General features: G+C 35.2%; 1 protein-coding gene across 4 annotated transcripts in view; it reads right to left on the bottom strand.

The window, feature by feature from the left end:
- Window positions 1-26,666, bottom strand: part of FAM185A (family with sequence similarity 185 member A) — a 153,600-nt gene that overhangs the window by 111,719 nt on the left and 15,215 nt on the right. For 3 of the 4 annotated variants that reach the window (XR_008617452.1, XM_055085069.1, XM_024115972.3), the window contains exons 5-6: window positions 15,775-15,816; window positions 1,386-1,481 (exon numbers count right to left, since the gene is read on the bottom strand). Coding sequence is in view for 3 of the 4 variants with exons in the window: in XM_055085069.1 (XP_054941044.1) it covers window positions 1,386-1,481; window positions 15,775-15,816 (138 nt within the window). In the remaining variant the exon portion in view is untranslated. Of the gene's footprint in view, window positions 1-361; window positions 449-1,385; window positions 1,482-15,774; window positions 15,817-26,666 lie in introns of all 4 variants that reach the window. The other variant, XM_055085070.1, reaches the window with a different exon arrangement.

Here is a 26,666-nt window from a genome sequence, read left to right as displayed (position 1 = left end):
ATGCTATTTCAATGTTACTGGAACAACAATCCAAATAATAGTTAAAAATAATTCAAGCGGATGAAGATTAGCAATGTTTTTTGTTTGTTTTACTGTTTTGCCCATCCATAAAAAACAGGAAATAATTTTCATGTAAGAGCTGCTATTCAAAACTCTGTTTTTACTGTTACTAGTTACATTAAATGTAGTAATGTTTATTCTCCTTGGGTCTTCATAATACAAGAATGCAATTATATGACTTTTTTTGACATATACAAAATACCCTGAATAGTATTATTGAAGCTCTTAGAAATTTAGTGAGAACATAATATTATCTTATTTAAAAGGAAAAAAAATATGATCTTGAGAAATCAAAAAATACATGTGTCTCAGCAATAACTTCAGTTTCAGACATCTGTGTTTGTAGTTTTATTTTGACATTGACGAGAGAGCCTCACTGGACAAAAAGCTATTAAAAAGTATTAAAATTTTAAAGTATTTAAAATTTAAACTTTAAAGTATTTAAACTGTGCCAACATGGCAAAGAAATTACTACCAGCAGGAACAACTGGTCTCTGTGGAGGTATTTTCCGTGTTATACACATAGCCTTGTTCTGGCCCATATGCAAGAGCTTCCAGACTTTCTCTAAAAAATTTTTTATACAGAGCTATGGTTCTTAACTTTCTGAACCCAGGTCACTTAAGCCCCTATAGCCAAGCTACTCCAAGTACCCAAGTCACTTGCCAGCATGCACGTGTACATCTATGTGCATGCATGCACACAAAGACTTGTATATTCAGCCTTCAGATGATTAAAAAGTGTATAATTATTAATGAAAGACTTGGACTCTTAGAATAAGCTATCTGTATTAGAAATAAGATTACAGAGAGAGACACATCATAAGCCTGATACTATGAGAGACTAAGTCAATAATCACTTTAGAGGACCTTTTGGTGATACCTTTATTGCAGGATCATGCTTTTAAAAGTATCACTCTAGAGTAATGGCCTGAGAAGGTCCTCTTACAAGTTAGCAGGAAAGCTTCCAAAAGAATGTATGAGAGCACTTTCCCTCCAAATAATATTCTATTTCTGACATAAAACTAAACTGAAAAAACCCAAACTATAACACTAAAAAATTCCACAATAACAGTCAATAAATTACAACATTTTTGTTTGTATTACAAAAGGAAAGATAGTCTTCATGGTCATCTGTTCCAAAAGTTGCAAAGATCACTGGTTTAGAGGGCTAGTATTCCAGTCTTTAAATCAGGTTCTAACAGAGAAAAATTTTATTGAAATCTCTATGTCAGTGTAGATAAGATAATTTGACCATCTGTTTCCTGAATGTTACATAAAACCTTCCTTACACCATATGTCAAAATAAAACATTCTACTTAGCTAACCTTTATGGGATTTCAATTCCACTTTTCCCAGTTGGCTGACATAAACATCTATGGCACCCTGATAAGTCGAGGCACTTAGACATCCAGAAGACGAATCTAGGAGGAAGGAAGAACCATAAGCATAATCGTCTTATTTGAGTAACTGAAATTATAAACTTGAAATAAAAGGCTCTACTTCAGCATTAGGATAAGGAGCTAAGAGTCCTGCAAGGTTCTGTATTTTCCTTATAACTATACCATCTTTTGCTTTAAAATGAAAACAGAATCAGAAATCTAGAAATATACAGCTGGATAACTAATAAGAAAATCCCTATGCCTGTAGTAATCTCCAAAACTTAACTCTGAACATGTTTACTCTAAAACCTAATGTGTAGGAAGGACAGTACACAAGCAATGACAGCCAAGACCATTAAGCACCATTGATACATTTAGTTTATCATCAACTTTCAATATTTACTAAAGAACTCTATTTCACGTACAGTCACATATAAGTAGTAGCGAAGTTAACAAAAATCAAAACTCTTATATTTTCTCCTTTTAGCAAATTTGATAGTACTAAAAAGTGCAGCTAATAGTGAAAGATTACTCTAGATAAGGTTTTGTTGCATTTCTTAGAGGGACAGAGATGGGGGGAGGGAAGGAATGACCTGAAAAGTGGGTGAAGCTTGTTAACATCTAAATATTTCAAGTTTCTCGAATTGAACAGATTATCTTTAAGTCAGGGGAAGAAAATTACAATTAAGGTGGTCCTGATTTGACACTCAAATTTCCCTATGTCAACACTGAACCCAGTTTTCAATCAGCCAACATTTCAAGTTCCAGGGAAAGCTGACAGTCAGATAAAGAAGAGAATTATGTTGAAGAGTCAGTGCTAGGTAGCTTCTCCTTTTTCCTCCTCTCCCACAGCAACAGAACTTTCAGTTCAATATTCTACCTGATTGCCCTGAAAAGAGCAAAGCATATTTTTTTTTAGAGAGATCTCTTAAAAAGCATACTTTATCAGGAGGTTTTATTACTTCAAAGTAGAAACCAAGTAGGGAGTATGGTGAAAATAATGCCAAAAATTACATTGTACTTTTTGCAAAATGTGAAGAAAAAAACAATTGTACACTCACAAAGAAGCCAACATTCTTCTTTACAATGTTAAATGACTCTAAACAAAGACAAAAACTTGGGAAGAAACTGCTTAAAATGTGACTTCAAGATAATTTATAATAATTTATCTCTAACCTACAATCAAAATGTCATTTATCAGATCCAGTGTATTTAATTTTTAAGTGTCAAAACCAAACACTGAAGCTGGGAAGTTAAGTCACTGGATATAAATGACAGAACAGCTGGACAAGGATGAATATTTCTCTTCTCAGGCACCAAGAGAAACTCCTTTAAAAATCTCTTACTGTATCCTAAATAAGTCAAGTAAAAATATATTACGGTAAAAAAATGTGAACTATAAAGTGTCTATTATCCCAAATTGAACAAAGTAAAATATGTGAAACAACAGTTTAATTTCTTGCTTTCTCTAGGGGGAAAAAACCCACAAGATTTTTATATGGTTCATAAACAATACTTTTTATTTCTTTTCCCTTCACATGGGACATAAACAACACCTAAATAATTATATCCTAAGCCACTAATTAATTACATCCTCATGTTATCGGTCTTGAGCTCTAATCATGGCCCATCCACTGGAGGCTGTCAAAAAAATTAAAACTCAAGATGTGTTTTCAAAAGAGAAAGCAAAGGTGGTATTTTAAAAGTTATGTAGCAAGACAAGTACTAATTTTCTTTTGTATTCTATAATACAAATGATTGGAAACAAAAATTAATTATCAAGAGTCAAATTAAGGCTTCATTCACAGAATTTCCTTTTTTGGAGACTCACAAAACAGAAAAATTCTATTATAGCTCTTGGAGGAAGACTTAAGGGAAATATGCATTAGAGATTAAGAAGTAAACAGAAAATTATTAGTCCAGACAGTGACTGGAATAAACTCCCACAAAGAGTTTTCTATCACCACAATTTTGGACAAAGATTTTGTTCATCTGACAGAGACCACTGAGTTTTCCTGGAAAATTACACAGACAAAAGAGAAAAACTGATGTCAACTACCAGCTAAAACTACATATAACCAAATAAATAGATACTTGTGATATACACTCGGCTATTAAGCAAAGAATAACAGCTAAGCTCAAAAGGCTAAAATTCCAAGCTTTTCTATTTTCCTTCAGATAAAGGGAGAATTCTCTTGAAATTGTTCAAGCATGTTCAGGAAATTCTTCTGAATTTTTAAAATTTCACCTCAAGTGTCAACACGTAGATAACTAAGGAACAGCAACACAAAAGATATTTCTTGATTTCTGCAACTTGATTCCTACACTTCCAAAGCTACACTAATTGCAAGAACAAGGAACAAATTTTATAGATGTAAAGGATTTGCAAAGGCAGAATTTTAAGGTCACTTCAAGGAAAATTTTCTAAATTAATGTCCTGCCTAGGTATTCTATGTTAGGGAGATAGCATATAGGAGGCTGGGCTTATGAGAGACATACAAGGCAACCCTACTGCTCCCCATACCCCCCCAAAAAAACCTATGAAGATATTCTTTTTTAAAAGATATAATTACCAGTATACAGCTTCTGGCAGTGCCTTCCAAAAGAGGCAACATAGGGCAGGGAAAGTAAAGCTGGGTGAGCAACTCCTATTCCACCATTATCTACTATCAAGCTCTGCTTTCTCCCGCTGACTTTTTTAAAATGCAAGATGACCAGGTATTCCAGAAGAAAGATATTATTTTTAAAAATATGAATCTAGGGAAAATCAGGGTTTTGATATACATAATCAAATTTTTTATAGCACTTCAGCTTCTAAGAGACCTCTATATATATTATGGAAATTAGGAAGAACAGGGTTTTGGGATGTAGGTTAGAATGTATTTACAAAATCCAAGTGATTGATGAGATTACCTAAGAAGCTAATCAATTATATTATCTAAACTAGAATTAAAGGACCATAATTACACATATTTTTCTTCAAGGAATCATGGAGATGACACAATCTATTTTCCTGAAATCAGATAGTATAATACCTAAATCACCTCTAGTCTCATAATATTCCAATTTGATACTATTATATGGCCTTTTCTCTATATCCATTCCAATATTCTGAAGCCTCTGCTAATCTAACAAATTTCCCTCTCAGGTACCTAAATCACTTTTTGTTTCTTTGTAATTGTTTTGCTTCTACTGATCTCAATTTCTCAAAATCCAAGTTACTCAATTGACTTTAATTAGGGTGTCATGATCTGCAGAGCTGCCTTCAATTTTCTCCAGCAGATCTTTTACTCTAAGGAAAACACAAACCAATCAATCAAGAAATTTCAAATAAACATTACCCACCTGTCATCTTTGAGATTAAGGCATCAAACCCCAAATTCCTCCAGAATCATAACAACAATGGTTTTTAGACTACAGCAGGGTCACCAAATTAGAGCCCCCCTCTTGTTTTTCTTAATAAAGTATTATTGGAACACAGACACAACTATTTGTTCGTATATTGTCAATGGCTGCTTTCATGTTAAAGTGAGAGAGGTGCATAGTACAGATAGACCGTGTGGCTCACAAAGTTTAAAAATTTTACTATCTGGCCTTTTATAGATAAAATCTGCTGCTCCTAGAACAAAACATTTTGTTTTGAGCTTCCCCCCCCCAAAAAAAAACCAAAATGTAAAATTTGATTCTATTTAAGACAAAGAGATTTACGAATGAAACCAGCCCTTTTTTCTAATAAGGCTTCAGTAATGTACACAGATGGGCATACAATTCTTGCTTATAGAAATGAAAGAAGTTGTTGTCTTAAGGTAGTTCAAGCTTTTCATTGACCCTGATTGCTTACTATTTTCTAGGGGTAATAGAGTTGCTTCCATCCAGTTTACTAAAGTGAGAAATAGCACATCACCAAGTAGATAACTAGGACTTTGCTGACTTGCTTAAAGATTATGTCAACTTTCTGTTTATTTGTTTAACCTCTTAAGCAGTATGCTATTATTAAACAAAAAATTTAGCAATGTTTTTTGACTTATGAAAGAGCTCGAGTGGGTTCTTGAAAAATTGTATGGCGTCTCCTGATCCAGTTGTCAGTAGAAATGGGATGTATTCCCACAAATCAGTGACTTAGGTCCAGATATACTCAAAGGAAGAAACCTATCACAGGATCTAAACAGCTTTGATTTCTATATAAATTTTGGATGATTTCTGCTGTGCTCCTCTTTCACTTCCTCTCCCATTCTCTTTCTGAATTAATGCTCAATATGAAAATATGCATAATATTTTGAAATGATAGTACAATGTTTTACTCTTTTTTATTCATTTAATAAAATGTCAGGAATATCTTTCTATATTGTATACTATAGAGCTAGGTTACTGTATTGTTAAAGGCTGAGTAATATTCACTTTATGCATGTACCATACTATAATTATTCTCTTACTGGGAACAACTTAAAATGTACACTCTCTTTTGCTATCATAAACAAAGAGATAAATGCCCTCATGCATATATCTTTATATCCTTACCAGATTATTTCCTTGAGATAAAGTTCTAAAAGAGGAAGTGCTAGAGCAAAGCAAATGTAGATACTTCCAATTTTGATATATGTTTCCAAACTGACCTACAAAATGGTTGATCAATTCATACTTGAACTAACAACTGATAGGAATCTCTGTTTCACCATAACTTTCTCAACAATGGATATTATCAATGTTTTAAAACATGACTGTTTATATTTAGATGTTTTGTATTAGCAGTAAGGTGGAACAACATTGTACGTGTATATGGACTATTTCTCCTGTGAACTGCTTGTTCATGTTTACCTATGTTCCCATCCCACTGATTGTTCCTTTTCTTCTCATTTGTTGTACGTACATATGGATGGAGATTTTATATATATGTATCAGATACCTTTCTAGTTTGTTACCTGTCTTTTATTCTGGTTTATATTTTATTCATACAGAAAAAAAAATCAATCAACTCAGAATTATACACCTAATGATAATATCCTTCCAAAAAGAAGGCAAAATGAAGACATTTTTGATGAGAGAAAACTAAGAGAATTTATTGCCAGCAGACTTGGACTGACTGTAAGAAATGCTAAGGAAATGATACCACTTGTAAAATCATATTTTCAGGAAGAAATAAAGAGCACTGGAAATGGTAAATATCTAGATAAATATAAAATATTACTTTCCTCTCTTTTAAGTTATTTAAAATACATATAACAATATAAAGCAAAAGTCATATCAATGAATCAATATTAAGGGATCTATAACATATGTAGATATAAGATAGCCTATACCATAAAGAACAAGAACAGGTAAATGGATCTATCTGGTTGCAAGTCTTGTGCATTTTATATGAAGTGGCATAATATTAATTCTAAATAGACTGAGAAAAGTTAAATTTCTATATTGAAATCACTGGAAAATCCAATAAAAAATGCAAAAAGGTATAGCTAAAAAGTCAAAAGGAAAATTAAAATGGAATTCTGAAAAATATCCAATTAATGCAAAAGAAGTCAAGGGAGGAAGAAAGAAACAGAAATAGAAGGGAGAAAATAAAATAAATAACAAAATGGTAGACCAATACCCAACCATAACAATAATCATATTAAATGCTAATGGACTACAAACTCCAATTAAAAGACAGAGAATTCTATGGACTTCCCTGGTGGCACAGTGGTTAAGACTCCACCTGCCAATGCAGGGGACACGAGTTCAATCCCTGGTCTGGGAAGATCCCACATGCTGCGGAGCAACTAAGCCTGTGCGCCGCAACTACTGAGTCTGCGCTCTAGAGCCCACGAGCCACAACTACTGAGCCTGCGCACCACAACTACTGAAGCCCGCGTGCCTAGAGCCCGTGCTCCACAACAAGTGAAGCCACCACAATGAGAAGCCGGTGCACCGCATCAAAGAGTAGCCCCAGCTCACCGCAACTGGAGAAAGCCCGCACACAGCAACGAAGACCCAACGCAGCCAAAAATAAATTAATTTAAAAAAATTTTAAAAAACGACAGAATTCTAAAAATGAATTTTAAAAAAGCAAGTTCCAACCATATGCTATGTATAAAAGATGCTTTTTAAGCATAAAGACTGATCGAGAGTCAATGGACAGAAAAAGATACACCACGCTAACATTTAGCATAAGATGACAAGAGTGCCTTTATTATTATTAACATTAAGCATAAGAAGGAAAGAGTGCCTTTATTATGATTAGACAAAGTAGATACAAGAAAACAAATATTACCTAAGGTAAAGAAAGACATTTTATAATGACAAAAGGTTTAATTCATCAGGAAGACATAACAATCATGAATACGTATGTACCTAAATAACCGAGATTCAAAAGCCAAACGTAAAGCTGACAGAATTAGTTGAAAACTTTAAACCCTTCTCTCAGCAACTGATACAACAACTAGAACAACAACAAAAAAATCATTGCATTACACATCATTTTAAGGGCATGTAGCACTAGGCTAGAACCACAGGCCGGATGATAAAGTAAATCATAATAAATGTAAAACAACTGAAATCACACACAGTATGTTCTCTAACCAGAATGAAATTTAATTAGAAATCAATAAAAACAAGAGATCTAGAAAAATCTTAAATATATGAAAATTAAACAAGAGACTTGTACAGACCAAAGATGAAATCACAAGCAAAATTTAAAATCTTTTAAAATGAATAATAATGAAAAATGCAACATTTCCAAATTTGGGGGATGCACTGCTAAAAAGAACTTATCATTTAAAAACTAATATTAACAAAGTCTAAATTCAATGACCTAACATTTTACCTGAAGAAGCTAGAGAAGAGCAAAGGAAATTCAAGGTAAATAAAAGGAAGAACAAAATAAAGAGTAAAAATCAATAAATTAGAAAACAAACAACAGAGAAATTAACAAAGTGAAAAGTTGGTTCTTTGAAAAGATCAACAAAATTGATAAAGTCTAGCCTCATTAATCAGGAAAAAGAGAATATAAATATCAATATCAGGAATGAAGGGGGTATCAGTATAGATCCTATAGGCATAAAAATGAGTATAAGGGAATACTATGAACATTATGTGAACAAATTTGACAATTTAATGAAATAGACAAACTCTTTCAAAATACCACTTACCAAAATGTAATACCAGATAAAACAGAAATAGAATAACAGAATATCTATTAACAAAATTTAATTCATTATCAACAACATTCCTACTTGCAAGGAAGGTCTCACTGGTGAATTCTATCTAATATTTAAGGAAGAAATTATACCAATCTTACATAAGTTTAGAAAAGAGAAAGGAGGGAATCTATTCAACTTCATTTTATAAGGACAGCATAATCCTAAGAGCAAAACCTACAGAGATTTTACAAAATAAAAAATTACAGCTCAACATTCATCATAAACATGAATGCAAAAATCCTTGACAAAATATTAGCAACACAAACCCAACAATGTATAAAAAGGATAATAAATCATGATTAGGTATGGTTTATCCCAGGAACACAAGGTTGGTTAACATGCAAAAATCAATGTAGTTGATCATATTAATAGAGTAAAAAAAGAATAAAACATGCAATCATTTCAATAAATACAGAAAATGCATTTGACAAAGTTCAACAACCATTCATGATCAAAGAAAAGAAAAAAACTTTCAGAAAACTAATAATAAAAAAAAATTTCCTCAGTCCGGTAAAGAACATCTAGAAAAAGCCTGTATAGCTAACATCATACCTAAAAGGTAAAACAATGAATGCACTCCCTCTAATATTGTATACTAGGATTGGGAACAAGAATAAGGAATCCTACTTTCACCATTACTATTCAATATCGTACTGAAGAACCTAGCTAGCCTAATAAGGCAAAAGAAAAAAAAAAAGGAATACAGATTGGAAAGAAAGAGGTAAAACTTATTAATTTGCAAATGGAGTGACTGCCTACATAGAAAAGAATTCTGGATTCTAAAAAATACGCTATCAGAACAAATAAATTTAGCAAGGTCACAAGATATATGGTACATGTATAAAAATCAATTGTATTTTTTATATACCAGCAGCAGACCATTAGAAAATGAAATTTTCTAAAATTCCATTTATAGTAGAGTCAAAAACACAAATAAATTTAACAAAAGATGTGTCAGACCTCTACACTGGAAACTATAAAACAAGATGACAGAAATTAAAGATATATATAAATGAAGAATTACACTATGTTCATGAATTGAAAGATTCAATTTTTGGGAGTGTCTCCTCTCTCCAAACTGATTCAGTACAATTCCAAATATAATTGCAACTGGATTTTTGGTAAAAAATTGACTAGCTAATCTTAAATTTTATATAGAAAATCAAATTCAAAACACTTTTAAAGAAAAACAGGGACTTCCCTGGTGACACAGTGGTTAAGAATCTGTCTGGAAAATTTGGAAAACTACCTATTTTAGAGACTTACTATTTTTTTAAAATTTTATTGAAGTATAGTTGATTTACAATGTTGTGTTAATTTCTGCTGTAAAGTGACTCAGTTATACATATATATATATTCTTTTTCATATTCTTTTCCATAATGGCTTATCATAGGTTATTGAATATAGTTCTCTGTACTATACAGTAGGACCTTGTTGTTTATCCATCCTATATATACTAGTTTGCATCTGCTAATCCCAAAGAGACTTACTGTTATAAAGCTATAATAATCAAGACAGTGTGGTACTAGCCTAAGAACTGACAAATAGATCAATGAAACAGGAGAGAGAGAACAGAAACAGATCCATACTTATACAGTCATTTGATTTTAGACAAAGATGTGGAAGTAATCCATTGGAGAAAGGAAGTTTTTTCAACAAATGGTGATGTAAAACTAGGCATCCATATGGGAAGAAATGAATCTTGATTCCTAACTCACAACAAATACGAAAATCAGAGATGGATCAAAGGTAAAAGCAACAATTTTAAGGCTGTTAAAAGAAACAAAGGATAACAGCTTCATGATTGAAGGCAGACAAAGATTTCTAAGGACACAAAAAGCAATAACCATAAAAATAACTGGTAAATTAGACTTCATCAAAATGGAAATCTTCTTCTCATTGAAATACACCATTAAGAAAATAATCAGGCAAGCCACAGACTGAGAGAAAATACAGAAAAACAATACCTGGCAATGGACTTGTTCCTAGGATATATAAAGAACTACAATTCAATAATAAAAAGAAATAACCCAATGGAAAAAATAAATGGGCAAAAGATCTGAACAAAACTTCACAAAAGAAGATACACTAATGACCAATACGCACATGAAAAAGTGCTGAAGGATGGACCTAGAGATTATCATACTAAGTGAAGTAAGTCAGCGTTGGGAAAACTAGTAAAATGGTCTTCTTCAGACTTCAGAGGCAGAAGCAGGCCTCTGATCGACCTGTGACCCTGCCTGGACTGCATGCCTGCTTGCACACCTAACAACTGCTGCTAGCAAGTCAAGAAGCACTTACGATAAGAAAGGGAATGGGTCTTGGAATTTCTTGAGCCCTGGGGACCTGGCCAGTCCCCTGGGGTCTGGAAATCTTATGACTCACATGATGAAATTAACAGCATTGTTACAACTGAACCAGAGCTGCATTTTTGAGCAAAAACTGATAATAGTTTTCTGCCTTTAATTACAAACAGAAGCCCCCAGAACTCCAATCTGAAGTCTCACCTGTGTGGTGGACGCACCACCCAGGACCCTTCCCAACTGAGGCTCCAGATTGCTGTTACTTGGGACTTCCCAGCTGCTGTTTGGATCTGGAAGTAGGTGTTGGCCCAATTCGGTGATGTAAATATCCTATAACGTTTTTCTAATATTCTTATTCTTCTCCTTCTAATGATTTTATATTAAAATTAAGTTAAATCACCTCTCATTAAAGAATTGATTAAAACTGTTTATTTGTGTGAGACGAGTGGTTATTTTGGCAGCAAATCCAATGATCCTTAAAACCGAAAGCAGGCTTTCGGCAAAACAGTCAGAGAAAGACAAATAACATATGATATCACTTTTATGTAGAAACTAAAATATGATACAAATGAACTTATTTACAAAGCAGACTCACAGACTTAAGATTACCAAGGGGGAAACGGGGGAAGGGATAAATTAGGAGTTTGGAATGAGCAGATACAAACTACTATACATAAAATAGATAAACTGTATAGCACAGGGAACTATATTCACTATCCTGTAATAACCTCTAATGAAAAAAGAATATGAAAAAATATATATGTATAATTGAACCACTTTGCTGTACACCAGAAACACAACATTGTAAATCAACTATACTTCAAAAAAAAAAAGTGCTGAACACCATTAGCCATTGGGGAAATGTAAATTAATACCGGAGATATACTACTATCAACATGCCAGAATGGGTAAAAACAAAAAGACTGACAATAATATATGTTGGTAAGGATATGAAGCAACTAGAATTCTCATACACTGTAGAAGAAAATGTAAAATGGAACTTTGGCAAAAGTCTGGTAGTTCATCATAAAACTAAACAAAAACATACCTACTCAAACCAGCAATTCTCTTTTTTAAAAATTATTTTACTTGGTATTTTAGAATTTAATCCATATTTTATTGTCACCCCCTCACCTGCGCCCTTCATTTATTTATTTGGCCGCGCCGTGTGGCTTGCAGGATCTTAGTTCCCCGACCAGATATTGAACCCAGGCCCTCAACAGTGAAAGAGTGGAGTCCTAACCACTGGACCACCAGGGAATTCCCTCAAACCAGCAATTCTATTCCTAGGTATTAAGAAGGAAAAAAAAAATACATATATATATGTGTGTGTATGTGTGATATATACACACACATATATATACACATATAAATGTATATACATACATATATGTACATATATAATACATATATACATACATATAAAATAAATATATACACATACGCACAACATGGGATTGAACTGCGCAGGTCCACTTATACATGATTTCTTTCACTAAATACATACTACAGTACTACACAATCTAAGGTGGGCTGAATCCATAGATGGAGAATCACAGATGCAGAGGGTCAACTGCAAAGTTATATGTGGATTTTTGACTGCAAGGAGGGTTGAAACAACTCCTGCACTGTTCAAGGGTCAATTTTATAAATATATATATATATATAAAATCTCCATATCCATAAAATAACTTGTCTGAGAATGTTCATAGCAGCTTTATTTACAATTGCCAAAAACTAGAAACAGCTCAGATACCCATCAACAGGAGGATGGATAAACAAACTAAGCTTTCTAGACACCTGCTTCCACCTTGGCACCCCTGATACAACAACTAGGTTGTTCTCTTTAAATACAAATTGTATATCTCCCCTTTTACCACCCTGTTGTAGTTGGAATAAAGTCCCAACTCTTACCACATCTATAAGGCCCTGTGATCTAGCTCTCACTTACCTCACTTCACACCATTTTCTCCACAAGTCTCCCTTCTATATCTCAAAAATTATAAACTCATTCCATTTTTAGGGCTTGCACTGGCTGTCCTCTATCTGGGCAGCTGTGCATCCAGAATTTTACATGCCTCTTTCCCATTACTCTGGGCTTAATTCAACTCCAGACCCTCCCCGATTGCTAAACGAAGTAGCTTTCTCTTCCCCTCTCTCTATCCCATTATCCTCTCTTATTTATTCATTGTACTATGTGCAATTATCTTTTGTTATTTACATATCTACTGTTTTTTTTCTCAGCCCGAAGGTGAGCATAAAGACATCTTGTTGACCAACATATTCCTCAGTACCTAAACGAGTTCCTATTATAAAGCAGACACTCGGTAAATACATGTAGACTAGTTATTGCCATATTCAGGGTTGCCTTCAAATGCTAACACAATCTTAAGACCAATATAAACAGTGACATAGTTTATACTTTCTTCCAAAGCCTTAATAGAGATATTCAAAGAATTAAAGGAATTTAAGAAATGAACACCTCCCTTATTATTAAGGTTAAACACTGAATGACTACCACACATTGGGCTGTGCTTTACATTATTTAATTTCTCAAAAACCTTGGGCTATATGGGTGGTAAACATGTATAAAAATGCAAATTCAGAGAGATTTAGTAATTTTTTCAAAGCCACACAGCTAACACGTGGTAGGACCAAAATTCACGGTCTTCTAAAGTCCATGCTTTTCCACACTATCACAGATCATGATAACTTAATAACTGCATACTATTTCTCTTATTTTGAAAGATTCTTCCAAAATAGGACTCAAAATTTATTAATGATGTTTACAAAATCAGAAATTCAACCTTTATTTACCTTCACTTATTTGGAATTTTTAAGAACAACCTAAAGCCACAGATGCCATTTATGTTTCACTGAAGAAAATTACAAAGGCTCATTAAATACTTCTATAATTGTGGTCAGTTATATTTCTTAACACTGAGCTCAGGTAATTTTCTCTGAATGAACAGAGATTTATTTAAGAAAAATAAAACACTTTGCCTTAAAATCTCTCTAATACTTAATACTGGGAAAAGAGGAAAGTTTATAGGGGAAATTAACAAGAATTCATAATGTTAATCAATTATACAGAGTGTGAAACCATCTTCAAAGATGTAAGTTACTGATCATTTCATCCTTGCTATTACTATTCTTTTTCAGTATGGATAAATAACCCATTTATTTCCAGTTTTAGAGAGAATGGTTTTCCCTTTATGTTCCCACAATTCCATCCAACAATAATACTAGCATTATCGTATTATATTAGATTGTAAGTATTCCTCAAATTCACATCTGCCTAAAGGGCCTGCAAGTGGGTAATGAAACTTCTTATGCCTCCCAATTTGGAATACTCCCCTTTCTTTTTCCTCCTTCCCTACTGCTACAAACTCCACCCATGTCTAGGACTTTCTCTCCTCAGCTAGCTCAGCTTCTCACTAGTGTACCTTTTTTTCACCCTAGAAACTTCCCTTACTATCCCCAGATGTACCCTCTGATGAAATGGCCTGAAGAGTCAGCAGTGAATTTTGCTTTCTCACTGGAAAACAGGTAAATCCTGTCATGTTTTAGTTAAAATGATTTATAATCATCACTTAGGAAGCCTTTATCTTCTATTTATCCCTCACTGAACATAAAAGTTATACTGTCTAGAAAACTTTAAAAAGGATGTGCACTCTAAGCCAGAGAATCCAGAAGGAATGATAGTGAAAAGGATTGTTGGGTATATTCACTATTTCAGTCAACACAAAGAAAAAGAAAATGTCAGATGTCAAAAAGGACAAAACCAGGAGGCCTGGGCATTCACACTGGCAATAAGCCACAGCTGCTCAATAAAGAGGGAGTTTCCCATCCCCAAATCCCCACCCTCTAAGGCCTAAAAAACAACCACCACTCTTAGACCTCACAGTGTTCCTTCACCCAACAGGCAAGCAGGTGCTATTTGGGTTAGAGAAAAGCTCTGTCTAAACTATGTGGAAGAGACTCCCCTGGTGGCGCAGTGGTTAACAATCCACCTGCCAGTGTGGGGGACACGGGTTCGATCCCTGGTCCGGGAAGATCCCACATGCAGCGGAGCAACTAAGCCCATGCACCACAACTACTGAGCCTGTGCTCTAGAGCCCGCGAACCACAACTACTGAAGCCAGCACACCTACAGCCCGTGCTCCGCAACAGGAGAAGCCACTGCAATGAGAAGCCCACACACCGCAACGAAGAGTAGCCCCCGCTCACCGCAGCTAGAGAAAGCCCACGCGCAGCAACAAAGAACCAGTGCAGCCAAAAACAAACAATCTGGAAAGCTGAACTTTTGCTCCCACAGGCACAGCATCACATGTGGTGATTAGGTCTAAAGTACCATTAGCCACTATTAGTTCTGGCCTAGGATTAGAACAATTACAATAATTTAAATGGCTATTATTTATTGAGTATTTAAGCATATGTCAGACACTGTGCTAAAGTACTTTATATACCTCATTTAATCCTTACAAGAACCCCATACGATAGGTACTTACTGTTATTTCTATTTTTTTCAGATGTGTAAGCTGAGGTACAGAGAAGTTAGGTAATTTGCCCATGTATAGAAAGTGGTGAAATCAGAATTCTAACAGTATTCTGATTGATACCAAACCTATAATTATACAGTGTTTATAGGATGATGAACCAATGAACTTCCAGAAATAATTTCACACATTCCTATACTGGGTCTGCCTATATTTGACTAGGCAGAATCCTAATAGGTATATCAGGATCCTATTAGGTTCATCAGCTAAACTGTAGACTTTATTTACTCTAATTAAATATCACAAATACAGCTATTTTTAAAAGCACACAAAATTTACCAACCGCTTAGCACATACCTACTGTGATGTTACCCATCTTGCTTTGTAATGTTATATTACCTGCAAAAAAGAAAAAGACAACTTTATACATTAGGGATAATCTGAAAAGGAACTGTGTTAATGGTATCCTAAAACATGGTTAGATATCTACAACGTTATTTAATAACATTGTTATTGTTGTTGGCAATTTTTCTCAGATCACAAACCTAGTGAGAGATTCAGTTGCAACTCGAAAATAAACAGATTTAGGCAACTATACAAACTCTCTTCTTCCACCTCACCTTAATCTTTTATAGCATAACTAAAAAACAAACCCCCATACTTTCCGGGAAACATGGAAGAAAAATAATGATTCTTCTAAACCCCAAAAATGAAAAAATTACTTAAATGTGCTCAATACTCATTTTCAATCTAAATATCACAATATTTATCAGACCACACAAAGCCAAGTTTTGAACCAAATAACACTAAAATAATCCATGGAAAAAAGTAATTACTATTATTTTTCAGGCCAGTTTGGCATGTCTATCTGTTAGATTAAAGTGGTTTCTGTGACAAGAGTTTAAAAGTTTTGGGGCAGGAATAATGAAAACACTGAAATATGACCAACAAAGAAAAAAATTTTCAAATATTTCCACCTTTCAATGAAAATATATTTTCCAGGATACGTATAGGATATTACAACCATACTTCCCAGCCCCTTCCTCCAATACCAAAAACAGTAGGATTTTTCTTCATATGTGTTTGCATGTATAATTACTCCTAGAGTCATACTACCTATATTTACTGCACTGAAAGTGTAGGCAATATTATCTCTTCTACCATAATTACAAAACTACAGTAAAAAGTAAAGGAATAACTTATCTCAGAATTAATCTAGAGTAAGTGAAATCATTTACTTCATTTCATGCATCTTGTAAATACTGACATGTATCAGTACCTGGGAAAAAGGAAAAAAAATAAAAAGGCACTTGATTGCTTTGTCCAAAGTCAAATGTGCTCTAAAAGTTTTATATTCCATCATACTTCATGTAAATATATGAATAAAATTGGGCTTGTGTGAAGTTAAGCTTATAAAACTATTTTCAAGTTTCAGTAAGTTACAAGGTTGTGAAGATCCTCCTGTTAAATGGTTAAGTAAATAAATATTATTTCATTGGTGTGCTCTAGATACTCTTCCAATTTTCAAACCCAGTAAATGCAGATTCACATGCAAGTAGTAGCCAAAGATCTCATAGCTTCTAAGATGGCTTCCAATGATCCCTGCCTCCCGGTATTCATGCCCTTGTATAATCTCCTCCACTCATGTGTAGGAGATTTGCTTTGCTTTTACCAAAGAGAATACTAAGGGCAAAAGTGATGGCATGTTACTTCCAAGACTAGGTAACAAAAAGATTCTGGCTTCTGTCTTGCCAGCTCTCTTTTGCTCTGATGGAAGCCAGCTTGCCATGTTGTCAACTGCCCTATGAAAAAGGCCCAAGAACAAGGACCTGAAAGAGGCCCCAGGCCAATAGAATCTAAACTGAATCCTGCTAACAACCACATGAGTGAACCAGGAAGCAGATTCTCTCTTGGCTGAACCTTCAAATAAGCCCATGGCCCCAGGTGATGATACCTTGATTACAACTTCGAGAGAGATCTGGAGGCAGAGGACCCAGTTAAGCGACACCCAGATTCCTGATCCATTCAAAGTGTAAGAAAATAAACGTTCGTTGTTTTCAGCTGCTAAATTTGTTACACAGGAAGAGGTAACTAGAAAAGATTTTGAAAGCTGGAAGTGGGGTGATGCCACAATAACTAACTAAAAATATTGGAATAGCTTTGGAACTTGGCAGTAGGCATAGGTTGGAAGGATTTTTAGGAGCATGGTAGAGAAAGCCTAAATTGCTTGAACAGTGCATTAGTAGAAAGCTGGACTTTGCGTCTACTTCCCATGAAGGCTCAAAAGGAAGAGAAGAAAATGTTTTTGGAAACTGGAGGAAGGCAGATCCCTGTTAAGTAGTATTGAAACTCTGCAACACTGTCACTATCAGTAACCTGGAAAGTAGGAAATGTGCCTAATGAACTGAATGATCTAGCCACGGAGACTGCCAAGCAGAGTCAAAGTGTGGTAGGTGCTGCCTATTTTTCCTTGACGCTTCAGTAAAATGCAAGAGAAGAAAGATAAGCTAAACTAAAGAAAGGACTGTTAAACAACAAAAAGACCAGGACATGAATGATTTTGAAAAGTCTCAGCTTCTCAAGATGGCAAAAGATGCTAAAGGTAAGAATGACGTCTATACAAAGTTTGAATCCAGGGCATGGCCAGAACACGGCCTAAAAATAAAACTGGTGGATTGACTGTAAAATCTTTTGTTAAGACTCCAGAAAGCTCAAGGGTGATACCTCACAGTATTAATCAGTTATACAAAAAGTCCATTAAACAGATTATGGGTATCTCACAGATCCTCTCAGTCAAACAACAGGTCCTCTAGAAAGCTTGAGAGCACTGTATCTTAATCTCTGCAGAAGTCCATATTTTGAAGAGATTCTTGGCTGTGGCTTTTTTCTAATGGAATAAACCCCAATATGATTCACAGGAGGCTGACAAAATTTTTGAGAGAAGTGTATCAGCAAACACATTGCTAACTTCGACTGAAAGGGACAGTGACAGTACAAAGTGAAATGAGACCATTCAACCCCCAAAATTCTGCTGGCAGGAAGCAGACTGAGAAAACTCCTCAGCTGCAAACACATGCTACATTTCATGAAAAAGGAAGGATGACTCAGAGGGCAAAGCCTGGAACCCTAAAGAATTATCTCAAGGCCTTGAGATCTAATCAAGTAACCTCCAACGTTTGCCCACCTGAATTTCAAAATCATATGGACCAATGACTCCTTTGTGCTCCTTATTTTCTCCTCTTTGGACAGGAAAGTCTATGGAAATTATCCTATGCATATCCCATCCTTGTATTCCGAGTGTGTAGGTGGTGTATGTGGGTTGAGGGGGCTAAAGAACTTGTCTCTTTAGTTCACAGGTCTTCAGATTCAGAAGAACAATACTTGAGTTATACTTAAGCAACTATACCCAAGGAGGCTCATCTACATCTGGATCTGATTCTGATGGAGAGATTCTGGACTCTGAGGAGATATGTGATGGAATGAGACTTTGGGAACCTTGAAAGGAAGGGAGTGTGTTTTGCATGTGGGAAGGACCTGAATCACTTGCAGGGGTTGCAGAGAACAGACTGGCCATCCAAAACCTTATAGGCTATCTGGGGAGATGCACACATGAGAAGTTAAAAATTAGAATTTATTAATAATTATAAGTGAATGTTGTAACTGAACAGTATGAATTAGTTGCCACAGCCATTCAGAGGAAACCGACAAAAATGACCTGGCATGAACAGGGAGAATAGTGATATTGGAGATATCACCAGAGTAGAAGTTTGAAATGTGGATAAAATTTGATGCTGAAGGGAAAGGATTTTGTGGAAAAAATAATGAAGTAAGCAAAGGTAAAAAGGCATAACTATACACGCTGTTATTTAAATCATGCTCATCAGTTAGGCTGTAGTAATTAGGCAAGTCTATGAGGACAGGGATTAAGTCTTTCTTATGCAGTGTTATATTTTGAGAGCTTAGTATATTGCCCTGTACATAGTAAATACTATTATTTTTTGAACAAATGTTCAAAATTAGTTTGGAAAAATAGGTAAAAATAAATCTGCAGAAGAACCATAGAGTGCTTAGTCTACTGACTTTATCCTATACTGAAGGAGTCAGTGAAGAATTTCAAGATAGGCAACAATACAAGAAAAACATCTTGTATTCCTTCCTAATCTTTAGGAAAATTAAGCTAGTGCGAGACACTCAGAATTCTCTTTACTGTTTTCACCTATGAATACTTCAAAAATAAGGTAAAGCAGACCCCTGATATTTGTGATTTTAACTATTAGTAAAGAACTATGACATAGTTCTACAGTCAGTCATTTAGCTAGTAGTAAGTTCAGTCACCCACTCAGCAAGACAAAATTTTGGAGCTTTATTACCTTATACTAGTCTTCAATGAATGCAGTAAAAATTTACTTTTTAAAATGAAAATAGAAAATGTGGTCTTTCTCAAAAAGTTAATCATTAGTGCTTGTAATGAAAGTGATCAAGAAAACAACGGTTTTAGAGCCATAAAATAGAAGTTTTAGATCCATTTAAAAATGAGGACTAGTTCACACTATAGCAGAATTTGTACAGTCTCAAACTACATCTCTCTTGAATGTTAGAGTTCTGTACAGTAAAAGCATAACAGAACAAGAAAAGTATGGAACTAATTTTAAATATAAAGAATATATCAAAATATTTTTATCAATGCTAAAGGATTTTTAAAGCAATAAACAAAAAAAATATTCTCCACTTATATCAAAATATTTAGAAACCTCTACCCTAAACAGAAATATTCCAAAGTCATTAAAATATACAACATGGAACTCTTACCTCCAATACTTTGTGGAATAAGGTAGACTATTGTAAAATACACAAATAAACCAAATGGGCATTACTAACACAATTTTCTATATTTTGGTTTCACCTATTTCATCTCCAACCACTGAAAATAAACAAATCAACTATTTGAAAGGAGTAGCTCTTTGTAAAAGCCTTCCTTCCAATAAAGCAGATGCCATATGGTCTGTAATAATTATGTGTGCTTACTCTTCTTTCAAGTTATGAAACTTTTCCACAAACCCCAATTTTTGAGAAAATATATAGTTCTCCTTAACTAGCAACTCTTCATTCTAGTGTGGTCAGAGGAAAAATAAGCTATCGATTTAAAGATAAACATCAGTTTATTTTTCTTCACGAAAATAAATGTAATTATGGTAAAAACAGCACATATACTTTCATAATCCAAACAGAGAAATCAAATATCCTTAAAAGTTAAAATTCTTTTTGTGCTTCTTTTTTAGGGGGAGGGTTGCAGGAGCAGGAAGAGAGATATTTTTTATTTGCAAGCCACAGGGCTAAATGCTAAGAATATAGAGGTAAATAAAACATGACCTTTGCTCTTTAATAACGCAAGAATTTATGGGTCAATGGAAGGCCAGGGGGAAGGCTGCTTTAGCTGAGTACTAAAAGATTACTAAGTCAATGAGATAAAGAAAGCTGGGAAAATCATTTTAGGAAGACTATGATTGATCAGTATGATCAAGGGCTCTGATCAAAAACTCAGAAGTAAAGAACAAGTAAGAATATATACAGGAAGAAGTAAGAGATTGTGTAATTCTAGAAGACAAAGCATAAGGTCAGAAAAAGGAAATAGTAAGTTAGCTAAGTCACTGAGGCAGTAGGAAAGGGTTTGGGTAAGAGAATGCCATGTTCAATGTGCCTTTCTAATAACCAACCATAGCTATAGTGAAGAGGATGAATGTGAAGAAGGCAAGACTGGAAGCAAACTTACTGTTAGAGTTGAGGCAAGAGATGACAAGAATCTGAATTAGAAGAGAAGTTTGGGGACTTCCCTGGTGGTGCAGTGGTTAAGAATCCACCTGCCAATGCAGAGTACACGGATTGGATCTCTGGTCCGGGAAGATCCCACATGCCGCAGAGCAACTAAGCCCGTGCGCCACAACTACAGAGCCTGCACTCTAGAGCCCGTGAGCCACAACTTCTGAGCCCACATGCTGCAACTACTGAAGCCCAAGTGCCTAGAGACCATGCTCCGCAACAAGAGAAGCCACAGCAATAAGAAGCCCATGCACCACAACGAAGTGTAGCCCCTGCTCGCCGCAACTAGAGAAAGCCCGCGCACAGCAATGAAGACCCAACGCAGCCAAAAATAATCAATCAATAAATAAAATTTTAAAAAGACAAAAGGACAGTAAAAGTTTGGAAGAAAATACTGGGATAGATTGAAGAAATATTTAGATGATAAAACCTACCTATACTTTGGGATTGATAGCCGTGGAAGGTGATAGAGAGAGGAATTTAGGGTTACTTCTAGATTCTAGCTTGGGAAATTAGGTACATGGTAATACTAGAATCTGCAAATGGAAATAAAGGAGGATTATATTATGGATGAGGTTGGGGAGGTGAGGGCTGGGAAAGTAGGAGAAAAGAAGTTAGAAATGTGAAGTCGTTTGAGAACCCTGTAAAGATCCAAATGGCTATATCTACTAAGCGGATGGATGTATAAGCTGGAAGGCAGCACTAGAGATACATATTTGAATTATCAGAATACAAGGGTAGTTGAGACTCAAAAGTGTATAAGATGCCCAAGGAAAAGAAAGAATTGAAAAAACAATGAAACAAGGATGAAATCCTGGAGAATAGCAAGGGGGTGTGGAAAGAGGAGGAACTCAAAGACATTTGAGAAAGAACAATTATAAATATAAGATGTGACACAGACTGCCAGTACCCCCTAATACTTGTGTGCCTTTCTCCTTCCTTAGAACACAGTAAACTCTTTACCTCAGACTTCTGCAGTTAAAGTCATTTGAAAACATTCTGGCTAACAAATTTCTCACATGATCCTCTATGATCTCTCTTCCTTTAGTGGAAGCTTGGAAGCCACACTGAAAATGGTGGCATCACCTTTATGGAAGGAGCCCAGTCCCTCTAAGGACCTGAGCGGAGTCCAAACACTGCATGAAATAGCAACATATTTTATCATATGTCTAAATCATGAAAAAAAAAACTATGCTGTCTGCACCACAAAGGAAGCTGTAATTCCTCTCTGGTATTTCATATAAAAAAGTTTTAAGTGTCCAGATTCAACATTAACATAAATAATCATGTGTTAAAATGACAAACTTCACAATGAACTTAAGAATAAACACTAGAATTAGAACAAAGCATTTTCATGAACTTCATGAAGAGTTCCATTTAATACAATAAAAGTTCCTTTCTTTTAAAATTTTATTTACTTCTGACTTTCTAAATTCACAAGGCAGATTTATAAACTCACCAGAGCCTATATGTCCTTCTTAAAGCAAATTGAGACATTTCTTTAAGAAATTTTGAGTGCTATCAAAATGATCAACTGTATTTGTATAGTTTGTATAACTTTTACTTCTGTGAAAGTTTCTAAAATCCAAAGTAATTATTTAAGGAAGAGTTTAAGCATGTAAAAATTGCTAAATCTTTGGGGAACAAAGGACTTCGGAAGTACAGAAAAATGAGAGAACTAATAGTCATCAATTTATGTATTAATGTATGTTCCCAAAGAGTCTAAAATAAGACCCTACGTTCTATAGGGAATCTAAATATTTTAAATGCAGTTTTATTCATTAATCATTTATTCCAAATAATAACATAAGTTAAATATGAAACACTAAAATGACTGTCATGAGTACTCCTACATATTAACCCTAATTAATTTGTTTAAATTATGTCATAAATAAAATCAATTCCAGCAAACCATTTCAAGGAAGCGTTTCTTTCTAAGTCAGGAGACTATATATTTATATTTAAAAAATATATTTACTAGAATATATATAAGTACATGTATATCTTATATACACATGTACAGAATTCTTTTAAAATCACAAATATTCAAATAGTAGAATATAATAAAATGTACTTTACACAGAATCTAATTTTTTATAATTTAGAAGGAAATCAAGATAATAAACTGTCACAAAATTTTACAACTAAACACAAACTATCCAAGTACTCATTCTCCCACTAGGTTCTCAGTGCCAGAACACTGGGGAATACTTGCTGAGTCAATGAATAAGCTAGTTTTCTTTTGTATTAGAAGGCACACATACTTAATAGATGTGATTCAACCAACCTTACAAATAGTAAATATTACTAGTCAATTAGATAACTCATTTTCTTACCAAAAAAATATCGTTAGCTCTACTTAAAAATTTCATTTTGAAAACCATTTAAGATAGATTTTTCCCTTCTCTACACACAGGAGTCAATTTGAAAAGACATATTACTCCTTTCATTTTCCCTTTCCTCATTACCTCTTAAGTATTCAGCAGTATGCTGGGTATTAGTTTGCATCAGGGTATATGAACAAAAAGAATATACAGACAAGAAATAAATTTCATGCTCTGTCTTCCTTTCATGCAAGACTTAGAAGCCACACACTGAAGATAGCAGCATCACTTTTAAAGAATGAACCGAGTCCCTGAATGGCTCCATGGAGCTAAGCTGAACCCGAACACTATATGGAACACCACATTTTCATAAGGCACAAAAATCCTGAAACTGGAGTTTACAATTTAGAACGTAGCTGAAGCAGTGCATCTGTGTTGTAGTGCTGTCTGTCTAGAGGAAACATCTCTAGAGTGACCCAGGTAGCCCTAAAAGCAATGATGGAATTTGGGTTGCAATCAAGAAATTCACCATGGTTATGTGCACACATTTGTTTGAACACTGTTTAAAAACATCTCCTAAAAAGTCAAGAAACCTGTATCGAATTCTTGCTCTTCCACTAATTAACTTATAATTGAGAGGAAACAATTACACATTTCTAAGTTTTGTTTTCATTTGCAAACAGTCAATTAGCCATTAAATAAAATGGGCTGGCTCACTTAGGCACTCCATACATGTTTGCTTTCAACAGGCTTTCAAACAACCACCCCCAACCTATTAACACAAGGGCTCCAAACTCATATACTTGGTAAATCTATGAAAAAGACAGTTATTGTCATCATATTTGTGGTACAAATGGCTTTTTACAACCTCTGTATGCTGGGTTTTAAAAAAATCTACCTTAAGAAAAAGAAGCCAAACTTGGACTTCCCTGGTGGTGCAGTGGTTAAGAATCCACCTGCCAATGCAGGGGACACGGGTCCAAACCCTGGTCTGGAAAGATCCCACATGCCACACAGCAACTAAGCCCGTGAGCCACAACCACTGAGCCTGCACTCTAGAGCCCACGAGGCACAACTACTGAAGCCCGTGCGCCTAGAGCCCGTGCTCTGCAACAAGAGAAGCCACTGCAATGAGAAGCCCGTGCACAGCAACGAAAACTCAATGCAGCCAAAAATAAATAAATAAATAAAATAATAATAAATTTACATTAAAAAAAAGAAAAAGAAGCCAAACTAAATAAATCCTGAACAGGCAGGTCTTAGAATGTGTATATTCTTATGAATTTGTTTTCTGTAAGTCAGATGTTTAGAAGTAGCAACATATTTTCCTGTAAAACTAAGTTTTAAGATTCCCAAGCTAGTTTATTTAAATACAGCCAAAATATGGATCTAATTGGTGTTATATGACCATCACCACTTAGAACAAAGACTTCAGTGGAATATATATTCAGAGCTCCAGCTTGGGATGATCCTTGGGAGGGGAGGTATCTCTCCCTACTAAAATCCCAGTAGCTAGAGCATAGGGGCTTCCTTCCACCAGTCATGACTCTAATCTTCTAACCTATTACGATGTAGGGCTAGAACACTGCCTGTTCTTCCATACCCATCCCACCTCCACACTCCAAACTCAAGGAACATGTGCATATAATCCCTTAGGACAAGGATGGAAATAGGGATGGCATAGGAGGGGGAGGCAAGAAACTTGGGCCTCTTTTCAGGGTTATTTAAAAAGTAGGCAGGCACAGAGTATGACTAAGAAATGCAGATGGTTTTTTTCAAATCTCTCTCTTTCATATACTTACTACCACTGAAAAACCAAGCAGAGTGAGGGCCAAGGACTAGATGGAGAAAGCAGGGCTGAACAACATGGAACCTCTTCTACAGTGGCAACTGGATCAAATTTTCCCTTCTCCTACTTCTCTCTGCTCTACTAGTATTACAAACAAGAAAGATGATGCTCAATCCTTCCACTAGACTGTGAGTTCTTTAAGGATAGGTATCATCTCCTGCCCAGCTTCATACCCTTGGTGCCTGAAAATCTGGCACACAGTAGGTGGTCAGTACATGTACCGCACGAATCAATATGTATAACGGTAGTGGGTGCTGTAAGCCATCATTCAGAACCCCTTTGTAACTGCAGGGCTTATTTTCCTATCTATTGGGAATACTGCTGGCAGACAGTCTTTAGCTCTCTGCTCTCTTAGGGAATTGCCTTATCTGAAGAGAGCCATTTTGATCCAAGATCATTGTGCTTCTGGGGCAGTTTGCATCTAAGGATTGGGGATATAAAGGTCCATCTCCCCTCACCCCAACTTGAGACAATTCTGAGGACCATCCCAGCTTCAGAGCACCCCTTTGGGGTTAAGACTTATCAAGTCTAACCTCTCCTGTGGAAACTGGGCTTTGTTCCTTTGTATGGCACTGGTCCCCAGAGGCCTCCCTGGTAAATTTGCTACACTCTAATTTCCATCTCAGAGTCTTCTTTCAAAATCCCAACCAGAGACAACAGTTCAAAAGAGTATAGGTTTGGCTCAGATTGAAACCACCGAAGGAAAGGTATTTGACTTCACATTAAAGGTCAGTAAATATAAAAGGTTTTACAAAGGCTAAAGAATGAACTCTTTTATTCCTAGCAATTTATTTCCATTTCAGCCACTGTAAGTAATCAAGAGACCTACAGTATTTTACAGAGTGAAATAAGTCAGAAAGAGAAAAACAAATGCCATATGCTAACACATATATATGGAAGCTTAAAAAAAAATTTGTTCTGAAGAACTTAGGGGCAGGACAGGAATAAAGACGCAGACGTAGAGAATGGACTTGAGGACATGGGGAGGGGGAAGTATAAACTGGGACCAAGTGAGAGAGTGGCGTGGACATATATACACTACCAAATGTCAAATAGATAGCTAGTGGGAAGCAGCCGCATAGCACAGGGAGATCAGCTCGGTGCTTTGTGAACACCTAGAGGGTTGGGATAGGGAGGGTGGGAGGGAGACGCAAGAGGGAGGGGATATGGGGATATATGTATCTGTATAGCTGATTCACTTTGTTATACAGCAGAAACTAACACACCATCGTAAAGCAATTATACTCCAATAAAGATGT

Source organism: Physeter macrocephalus, chromosome 5, assembly GCF_002837175.3.
Source record: "Physeter macrocephalus isolate SW-GA chromosome 5, ASM283717v5, whole genome shotgun sequence".
NCBI lineage: Eukaryota > Metazoa > Chordata > Mammalia > Artiodactyla > Physeteridae > Physeter > Physeter macrocephalus.
The sequence above is the reverse complement of the archived record's forward strand: the minus strand, read 5'-3'. Positions and strand labels throughout refer to the sequence as shown.